This window comes from Prenolepis imparis, unplaced genomic scaffold, assembly GCF_030444845.1.
Source record: "Prenolepis imparis isolate NDT839.2.m4 unplaced genomic scaffold, iyPreImpa1.0 SCAF_15, whole genome shotgun sequence".
Taxonomy (NCBI): Eukaryota; Metazoa; Arthropoda; class Insecta; order Hymenoptera; family Formicidae; genus Prenolepis; species Prenolepis imparis.
Window position 1 is genome coordinate 124,530 of NW_028141173.1, and position 10,679 is coordinate 135,208.

The 10,679-nt window shown below is 37.0% G+C and overlaps 2 protein-coding genes and 1 non-coding gene across 6 annotated transcripts in view; 2 read left to right on the top strand and 1 right to left on the bottom strand.

Moving 5' to 3' along the window:
• Window positions 1–1,740: 1,740 nt before the first annotated feature.
• On the bottom strand, window positions 1,741–4,768 carry LOC145946093 (asparagine synthetase domain-containing protein 1). Of its 2 annotated transcripts, none has more exons than XM_083055497.1 (6): window positions 4,654–4,768; window positions 4,244–4,322; window positions 3,841–4,041; window positions 2,674–3,597; window positions 2,177–2,589; window positions 1,741–2,105 (listed from the first exon to the last, which is right to left on the bottom strand). In XM_083055497.1, exons 2-6 carry the CDS (start codon window positions 4,301–4,303, stop codon window positions 1,931–1,933), a joined length of 1,773 nt encoding a protein of 590 aa, XP_082911623.1. In that variant the 5' UTR covers window positions 4,304–4,322; window positions 4,654–4,768; the 3' UTR covers window positions 1,741–1,930. The 2 variants fall into 2 exon arrangements, with proteins under 2 accessions (XP_082911623.1, XP_082911621.1); XM_083055495.1 differs by having other exon boundaries at window positions 4,649–4,768.
• Snf4agamma (SNF4/AMP-activated protein kinase gamma subunit) overlaps window positions 2,822–10,679 on the top strand; it is a 43,461-nt gene continuing 35,603 nt past the window's right edge. Inside the window, exons 1-3 of one of the 3 annotated variants that reach the window (XM_083055494.1) lie at window positions 2,822–2,947; window positions 4,802–5,019; window positions 5,311–5,410. The gene's annotated coding sequence lies outside the window, so the exon portion shown is untranslated. Of the gene's footprint in view, window positions 2,948–4,801; window positions 5,020–5,310; window positions 5,411–5,837; window positions 6,478–6,908; window positions 6,928–7,012; window positions 7,120–10,679 lie in introns of those variants that run through there. The other 2 variants (XM_083055493.1, XM_083055492.1) reach the window with 2 other exon arrangements.
• Trnar-ccu (transfer RNA arginine (anticodon CCU)) lies at window positions 5,334–5,406 on the top strand. Its single transcript has one exon. It is a non-coding gene; the product is annotated as a tRNA-Arg (tRNA).

The following is a 10,679-nucleotide window of genomic DNA, read 5'->3' on the forward strand; positions in this document are numbered from 1 at the left end:
ACAGAGATAAGGTCGATATCTATGTATCGCGTTTATCGCGTTCCATTTAGATCCATGTTGCAAATGGTCATTTATATCGACCGATGCCTAGGGGGCCTAGGGTAACTAGCAACGATTGACCGATCAAAGAATCTTATTTCGAATTGGCCAATTAACGACGTGGAATTCACTTTGCATTGAAAATGGAGACTGCGCGAGATTTCACAACCACAGTATATATAATATTAGAGCGCGTGTCGATGTGCGCGGCGCGTTCGACTTTCGACTTTGAATCGACTTTAACCTTCAAGTGGCGCTGCGTGACTGCGTCCTTCGTCACGGCGTCGGAATTCGGTGCGCGGAGTGGGGGCTGCGTGGGGGGGGGGGGGGGTGAGGGCCGATGCGCCGTGCGCCGCGCGCGCATCCCCCCACCACGCAGCCCCCACTCCGCGCACCGAATTCCGACGCCGTGACCATGATATAAATACAAGGGTATGCTCTTCCGATGGACGAATTTAGGACATTCTTGCGCAGCAGCCTGCCTACGTCACATTCGTACAGCCTCGGCTACGTTCGGATCACTTCGGCCCGATAAAATATGGCTGTTGCAGGCATACAAACGCGTGGTTGTTGACGTTGTTGTTGCTTTTTACATTGTGTGTGCTGTGCGCATACATACATAAATGTAAACAATAGTTTTCCTTTCCATTCATAAATCCTCAATTTTTCAAGTAAAGTACTAAAATTTTATTTATTTCCATTTCAGCTAATTTTTACTTTATTTCACTTCATGTGTTTTGCAAAAAATATACATACATAAACAATAAAACTGCTACATTAATGCTACTGAAAAATAGTACAATTAATTTATTAACAATTCATTTTTAATTAATAATTTCAATGTATCCAATATTGTTTATAATGTATTCCGAGATTAATTTTAGTTTAGCTAATTTATAAACTGATGTGGCACTTTTTATTTATCACTCTTGTGAGCCTTTCGTTTATTCCATAATTACATTGTTTATTGTTCATTTAATTATTTATTATATATTTTATTTTATTGATTGTCCCAAGTGGCGATGGATCTTACCCATCGTATGTATGCAGGTAATGAGCTGCCAATTATTAAATATCGATAAGAAGAGAGAGAAGATTACTCATTATTAAAACTGTGCAAAATTTTGTTAATAAAATTGAAATAAAATTATTTTTCATCTTTCTCTACGTGTACTTGGCAAGCTAAGCATAAGCGCTTCGAATTTGACGCCTAATGATGACGTAGTCAGGTTGCAATTCTCATTGGTTAGCTGGCGTTACCATGCGCAAGAGCATACCCTTGTATTTATATCATGGCCGTGACGAAGGACGAAGGACGCAGTCACGCAGCGCCACTTGAAGATTAAAGTCGATTCAAAGTCGAAAATCGAACGCGCCGCGCACATCGACACGCGCTCTAATATTATATATTCTATGGTTGCGCGACCTGAAATTGGCAACACTGCTTGGGAAGTATATTTGAAAAGCACTTCTATCTTCTATGCAGAGAGTAGAGAGATTTCGAGCAATAAACGGTCGATTTTGTTACGTCTACGAGATAGTCAAATACTAGATCAAAGTACTTAATTTAATTAAAGTTGCATTTTGAAAATTGTTTGAGGTACCATGTTGACTATACCTTCGATGAATTGAGATTGAGGTTAAGGTTAGTAGTTGAGATTAATATACACGATAAGATATATTGTAAAAATGTTTATATAAATAAAAACACACACACATACATACATATATATATATATAAAAGTATATTCATACGAATTCTTACAACTATTTATTAGCGATAATAACCGCAACATGGTAACGGTAATTTCCGCATCTTTTAGATTAGTTAAAAAATGTGTGTATATATATATATATATAGCTATAGTAGATTAAATTTAAATGTCACATTTTACAATCTATCCGATATATTATTAGCATTCTCTTTACCATTTGCGATTCGCGAGCCAAACTGAAAAGCTCTTTTCGGAAAGTTGGCCGTACTTTGAAAACCAAGCTTGTAAGCCAGCAAGCGCAATAGTAATTTGTCTCCTAATCCAGTTGGCATTTTCTCAGTCGGGTAACATCTGCCAATAATTTTATAATTTTATACTCTTTCATTACAATCGACTAATTGTTTAACATTAGTTAAATTTACCTTTCCCATGGTTTTATACTCTGCACATATTTCACTACGTTCTCATCCAGATAAGGTAAACGGGATTGTTTACCATGATCAGAAATAATTCGATCGTCTCGACCTAAATTTCTCTCGGAAATTCTAGCCAATTCGATATTTAACTCTTGCACTAGCGCATCCCATCCTTTATGTTTCAATATAGTTCTGTGTCTCATATATCCGCCAAATAATTCATCTGCGCCCATGCCCAAAAGTAATATTCTGCACGGCGACTCGTACATCTCATCAATTGGATAAAGAACACCCTTTGCCCGACTTGCAAACCACATGGCGCATCCTAAACTTTCATCCAGAATTGTACATAAAGGATGCAGTAAATCACAAATTCGCGAAGCACGATACAATTGTAGTTCCATTTGTGTGATATTGCACTGAAATAAGCACGGTGATCAGAAAAATAGAAGATATCAATTAAGTTTAAAATATTTCAAACATAGAGAGACATTGATACATACTTGTATGAAATTCCATTTCCTGTTGGGACAAATTCGTAACAATTCAGAATAAGTTTGTCGGCCAGTTTTCCTATCTGGCACATCATAGTTTTGCGTAATATTCTCCTTTTCACCATTCATATGACTTATTTTTTTATTATTTACAGATCTTTCAAATGCAACGTTAATGAGATCGATACTTTCGTTTTCTGGAATATATTTGTCAGCAATCGCTGTTAAAATAGCAGAGTCTAAGCCACCGGAAAATAATATACCAATCTTGGAATGAGTGCAAGTAATACTTCTACCATTTAATACAATTTTTATGCAATCTTTGCAATAGTTTGGTTTTTTTTTTACTCTGACTTTCACAGATTGATGTAAAAGTTGCATCAAGCATTCAACTCTTTCATTTACTTCCTGATTTTCCAATAAATATCGCAATGTTTCATTAAAATTTATACTATCTGGTATATTCTCTAGATATTCCAAATCTCTTGAATCGGGGTGTAGATGTAAATGTGTCAACGACGAATTAGTATCCAATATAGTTTTCCTAATATTAATATCTACATTTAAATTCGTTTCCAATGTTTCGATAACATCTGTGAATCTCAAGTCAGGTTCTTTCCACGGATAACATGCTAAATTTATCTGCGAGCTATTTAAATTCATTGCAAAGATACCTATAGCTGGTACTTCTACAATTCCTTTCATATTTTTATTTGCAACTGAAGTTAAAGTCAATGAATTAGTTTTGCTATCTATTTTTAAAAGCAAACTGTGCCGTCCGATAATATCTCGTCCAAAGTATAATGTATTGGTCGATTTCTGATAATATATTAAACTATAAGGACCTTCGATCTTACAAAGTACAGATATGATATCTGTGGTTGATTGCAATTCATCCAATATCACATTTGTATCGCAAACATCATCCTTTGCCTAAAATCAATGCGATTATTATAAGATGTACAGATGTCCCTAACTACATGCTCCTCTTTCTTTTATTTAAAAGACTAACCCTTTTAGAATGTTAACATATTAGGAGCTTAGTTATTAGTTGTTTTTTTTTTTTCTTTATAAAAATATACTACAATTTACTAGAGAGATAATTGTGAAAAGATAACAGTATTTACTCAAAGTATTGACCAAGAAGAGATTAGTACATACAAACTACATACGTACCAAACAACCTGAGAAGAGATCTCCATTCCATAGTAACAAATTATTATTATCATCCAAACTTGGCTGTATTATTATCTCTGGTCCTTGCATCCATAATACCGCAGCAGCAAAGTATCCATCCCAATAATGACTTAATGATATATATTTCTCTGTTAAATGATCGGGACCTCGTGCAGCTATTACATCTTTGCAAATATTCCACTGAAATATAATGAAAATGTATAAAGAGAAAAGTATGCGATTCATGTTTTATTAATGAAATAGCATTTAATAATTCATTAGCATACAAGTCTTTTTGCATTGTACATTTACTTTGGACTTTATATTCAAAATTTCAAAGAAATATTTAAACCAATGAATAATTTCTAAGCTTATTTTGTAAGTTGCACACACAAATACATGCCTGTGTGAAGGATTCAGAGTCGTTTTTAGCTTGATGTATACAACAGAATATTCCACACATGTCGCCAACGTGAATAAAACTATTGATAATACTATATTTTTAGAATTGTAAAATGCACAAGATTAAAAATCGAGCAAATAAATGAGGCATATTTTCTCAATATTTTAGAAAATGCTCGTCAACTTTTTTTTATAATTTGGAAAGCTTGCAGTTTATCGCCGAGGCGATGACAAGGTTATGTGTAAGATTTCATAGCTGCATGAATACATGATAGAAATAATTTATATTGTTAGAAAAAAATTATTAAATAAAAAATGTAATTGAACACAAGTTTTACGTAAAATTAATAACTTGTGCAAAATTGCTACATGTGCCGCAAAAATGTATTAACAATCGCCGGCACACCTTACATAACATATGATATATGACAGTTTCTATCCAGTTCTCTTCTTCTTGTATTGACACTGGACCATTCTATCCATCGTCCATAAATCAGTTTCTATCCAAAGATAGAAAATGTGGATTCCAATTAATATACACCCATACTTTCGTCCCTAGGAAACAAACTCTCCTATTGGTTGTCGCGTGTATCCAATCCAAGGGGTGCGATATTATATTTTCAAAGAATACTATATACCAGATTATACGTGTTTATAGTATGTATGTCGATCTCGTGTATAAACTTTCTCGGATTTATGTGGATTGGCTCTATGGCTATATTATTGCAAGAAACTTTTGGAATCCCCGGAAATTCTTCATCCATATATAATCAATCAGTACGTACGATAAATATAATGTATAAATATAATATAATATTATTCTATATACTTTTCACATATATCTGGCAATTCAAAATTATTACGAATTTGAATCGATCGATTGATCATTTTGAATAAAAGAGAAAGATTTCTTTGCCCTGATCGATCGCTTCGAAGTATTTATCAAAGCGATCAAGTAAGAGTACGCCTTCTTATCATTTTAATGATTGAAGCAATATTTGAAAACACAATTTATTTGACAAGCTACAAAATGCTCCAAAATATCAAGCATATGTATTACTTTTGCAGACAAGACGAAGCAGCCCCTGGCAGCCCCTGTGGCCTAATGGATAAGGCATCGGTCTCCTAAACCGGGGATTGTGGGTTCGAGTCCCACCAGGGGTACAAGGTACTTTTTACGATTCTAAATCTACCTTTTGAAGCGTATTTTTCGTAATTTTTTCTTGTACTCTAAATCTCCATTTTTTAAAAAATGTATGTGTGCAGTTGTGTAAAATTAATTGTCAAATCGATAATTCTTTACATGTAAATTCAATGTCGTCTCGAACAATCAATGCCACTAATGAAACGGCGATGCAATGTTTAAATATTTATTGCATTTTTGTAATTTTTTTTGCAATGAAGGCTTGCATTTGAATGTATGTCTTGTACTCTTGTATAGAAAGAGAAGGAAGATTTTTCAATTTGTATACGTATCGTGTCAGAAATTTCGAGCGCGACAGTCGGTAAAATAAAATATCGAGCGTGCTTGCCGTTAATCCCGCTAGTGGCGGAGTTGACCGGAGGTTGACGGTTGACTCGTCGCGGCGCGGCGCGGCGTTTCCACTCCTTTTTCCGGTTTACCCCTTTCGTTTCGGTTTGATCCGTTCCGTGGGGAGAATTGTGTGCGGGCTGCGGGCCGCTGTTATATATTTCGCGCGTATTCGCCAGTTCGCCAAGCGAATCTCCAGTCGCCAGTCTGGTCTTCCGTATGCGGCGTGTCGTTGGCGACGAGTGTCGACGTAATCGTACCGAGACCGCGATACGGATTCGTCGCCGGTGCTTACGAGATACGGATCGGACTGTCGGACACCGCGGTGGCCGAGCTGGTGGCCACGGCCACAATTGGCGACAATCGATTCGCGATACGTCGGTGGCCGCTCGCTGGTAGACTCGTCTTTTTAATGTTGCCGACGCGCGGAAACGGAACACGAATAATCTCGGATACCGGACTTGCCGGTATTCCGTAAAGGGAGGCGAGACGCGAGACGCGAGTTTGCGCCGGCCGCGTCACGGCCTGTAAATGCGCGGTACCATAGCCACCGAAAAGGAAAAGGGCTACATTTCGCTGGATCGCTCCGTCCTCCGAGAGTGTCGAATCTCGAGTGTGAGTGAAGATTATCAAGATTCAAAGCTATCGTCGCGTCGCCGTCGCCCTCGCCGTCGACAAGAGGGGGAGACAAGACATCTTTCGAGGTTAGAAACTATGGTTTTTCCAAGCTTTGCTCCCCAGATATAACGTCCCCAAGTATACATATATAACGTCCGATCGAAAAGTTTCAATGTCGTACCACGTACATATATGTATATATTACAATTTATTCGCCACGATTATTCATCGTGATATTCTGTTGCTTTAGCGTGAGGAGGTGAATTCGCACGTAGCGCACCCGACCGCCGCGACAGGTCGATATCGTCGCCTCGGACAAATGGTTGCGAACGATTGACGAACCCTCCGTGACTCCGTGAGAAAGGACGCGGTGCCATTCGCGCTTTGTCAAGAGCGCGCAGCTGTTTGACCGAAGCGAGAAAGGCGAGAGCGAGGGCGAGGCTCGAGTCGCGTGTTGCTCTCGACGAAGGTTCGCCGTCTCTTGTACTTGTACTTGTACGAGAGCGAAACCTAACCTCCTCCGCGATATGTGCGATGTGCGTGCAAGTCGAGCGCGAATGTAGGAAAAATCTATCGACCCGCTAGCTTATCTCGAATACACGACCGGTATATTATTTACAGTTGTACGCGTTAAGATAACGAGAAACTTTCTACATCTCCCCGTCTTCTCGGTTATGTCAAAAGTAGACGAGACGCAGACGAAATCTGTTTGGTGAATTTTAATCAAGGTAAACGTACAAACGATTTTTTGTATTCATTTGTATACTTTAGCGACGCGGCTTTGTTCATTTTGTATCTTTTTGACGTTAGCGTGATCAAACACGTTGCCACATTGGCCCGTCGCATTATCGATTATTCCGCATAATTGTTGTAACACGTGCCGCGACGCGCGACAAAAAAAATCATGCATAGATGGATTGATTTCAAGTCTTGTGACGCAAGTATTTTTATTCTTTAGCAGAAATTGTCACGCGGAAAAATATTCATTTTGCACATAAGCATTCTCAAGTTTATAAATTTCACTTAACTTGTAACAAAAGTCCTTAAATTTCCCCCTCTCGTTATCTCTTTTTTGCTCTCTCTCTCTTTCTCTTTTTCTCCGTATACTAATAATTAATTTTTCTATTACCATATACTTAATTTCATGACTGAATTATTCTGAATTGCTTTGCACAATCGTTTTTAATTACTGTCGTTTTTTAAATGAAAAAAGACAACGAGCAAATATATATATATATATATATATATATATATATATATATATATATTCTCAATTTTATTATTATATAGCATTAATGTAAATTAGTATATAGATTCACTCATCAACTGTGCACAATTTCGAAAGTGTAAAAATATTTCTTATACAAGTACAGAGAGGAGAGAGCAATTGTGTACGTACATTCTGGTTTGTTCGTGTTGCTTGCAATCTCCAAATTTCCAAAAATTTCTGCATCTAAAATGAGATACAAATATATGTATATATATTCGAGTGTTTTGGAGAGAGAAAGAGAGAGATAGAGATAGAGCGAGGAATCTGGCAATGAATATAAAAAACACACTTATATACAGACGATACACATAACACGGAACTTTTATCGTTTCCTGGTGCTGTAATTAATTTAAAACGTGAAAATTGTTAACGGTGAAGACATATTTATTTATATATTTACGAATGGCATAGTGATAAATTAATGACGCTTCGATGACATATTGTGTGCACAAATGGCTCGAACGCTAGATAATGTGACGATGATGAGCGATGCCAGTACTCTTGGCGGTCTAGTTTATTATTGAAAACACGTGGTGAAAACGCGCAAGTATGTATATATCGTCGATGGAGAGCATAATCGTATCTACGATTTTATGTATACGATCGTAGCGTATAGATACAAGCCGATACACAAACCATCGCTACAACGCTATTTCTAATGATAATGCGTAAATGATACATTGTCGTTCATTTCATATATGATTCGCCCAATGTCAATTTGCTTTCACATTTTTATCGTCTTGATAACGATGTCTTTTCGCGTAAAACCTACAATTTACAAATTATTCTTATGTTCATAGAAAAAAAAATATATATATATTTCCTATTGTGTAAGCATATTGTAATTGTCAAAAGCAAGTATATATTTTGCTGGTATACTATATTCACAAAATTGTTCAGACGGCGCACGATAAATAGCGAGGTCAAGAATATCGACTAATTAGTTGCGATTATTATGCAAGCGAAAAAGAAGGGTTCTCGCGTGCGCGCGAGCACCCTGAAAAGAGACAAGTCGAATCATATATCGCGACCATGTGTTATTTACAATAACGCGCGGAAATGAATAAATTGTTTCGCTCGATATTTTTTTTCCTCGTATAAAATCATCACCTCGAGTGTATCGTAACAACTGTAACGATACAGATATAGATGTTACTTGTTTTTCTTTTCAAAAATGACATTTTCGTGGAACTTGGCTCGAGTTGGCAAGTCGAATAATGAGATGGTTTGTGGTAGTCGAGACTGTTTCGAGCACTCGTGGCAGACAACGTGGCGACAGAGATTTATCCAATCGGGTCCAACTTGTCATTTTCGTTCTCGATAATACTTTATCCGTGGAAATTTTTGGCAACGCGTCGCCGATGAAATTCGCATAGTTTAGCATTACAACATTGTTTATAGCGTTATACCGTTTCAAGTTTCTCCTCTTACATGTTAAAGTTAAAGCGATGCAGAAGTGTACAAGATAGTTTTTTTCCAGTGATTTATCAATATTTTCGAGAGTCTTTTCGGCAATGTTCGACACACACACACACAATAACGACAACTTTATCGTTTAATTGTAGTAGATGATACATGTCGACGAGTCGAACTTGTCAATTATCGCGTTTAACCGGAATTATACACGTATCTCTTTCTCTCACGCTCGTGTTTGAATTTTGCGTTGAAAAAAAATTGTCACAAATGACATTACATTTATATAATGAGATGTATCTGTACGCAAAGTCATTACATGCGAAATTCTCGCGATAGAGCTGTCACGAGTGATAGTAAATTAGTCGCGTGAATAATAGTCCGAAATATGTCGAAATATAAAATCTCCGCATTAGAAATAACGGTACCGTTTCGCATCTCGGCGCTCCCTTTTTCGCAGCAATGTTGCGAGAGATAGCGATCTTGGTCGATTCGCGTGCAAGATTCTTTCGCTCGCGATCGCTTTACTCACTCGGACGATAATTGATCCCGAGCACGTGCTTACCATCATCGTCACGCGCTCGAGCCAAGATGGATCGCCCTGTCGTCAGCCACTTGGAGCACTTGGATGACCACGCGCCCAACAGATCATATATCGTATATACATAATGTGTATACTGCTGGGCCGCGCGAGATACACGCGATAAAATCCAATTTTCGATTCTTGTTAGAATACTAAATCAGAGTCATACTCTTTACATTATATATATATATATATATATATACAGTAGTTTGCCCGTTACACACATCATAGCTTCATACACTCGCACTTTATATTTTATATTCTTAACTATGCTATCGAGTAAGAAAGAAAGCAATAAGCTGCTTGAGATATGCATAAAATTTATACATGTATATTTAATCTTATCGCGAAAACTGACCATAGCGACGTTAAAATTTATTTGCGCTGCTTAATGGATCACGAGACAAAATGCCAACTAAAATTTATATAGTTTAGTATATATGTAGATACATCCGATGAGACACACATCACTTATTTCGCAGCTTCTTTTTTCGTTGCGTAATCACGTCAGAGAAGCGGGCGACCGAGATAAAATACATATACTTTATTCTTATCACGATAGAAATTATAATCTGTTTCTCAAAAGTTTTCTTATCGAATGATCCAAGAAGAAAAAAGTCTTTGAACGCTGCTTAACGTCAAAACATATATCGATCATTTTATCAATATTATAATTGATAAAATAAACAAAATTAGAAATAATTTATACGGGCGAAACGTAAAAATGTAGACATTTTTTAAATATGCAGAGAATTACATAGACATAGACGTACCCTAAGCGCGATGCGAAAGTAAATTGTGATTGCATAATGAGGTTAACGCTTAACAGTTCAACGCGCAACGTGGGCGTCCGCCTTGAAACCTGAAACAGCTGTTTGTTTTCAGTGTCGACGGATATTAATATATCGCGTATTCCATAAAAGACATTATATATATACTTCCGAGTCGCCAATTTCTCAAGTATTCGAGAAAAAAGTTTGCAAAAATGATCCCTTTAGTACTCTGCGTTGATACCACTGCTT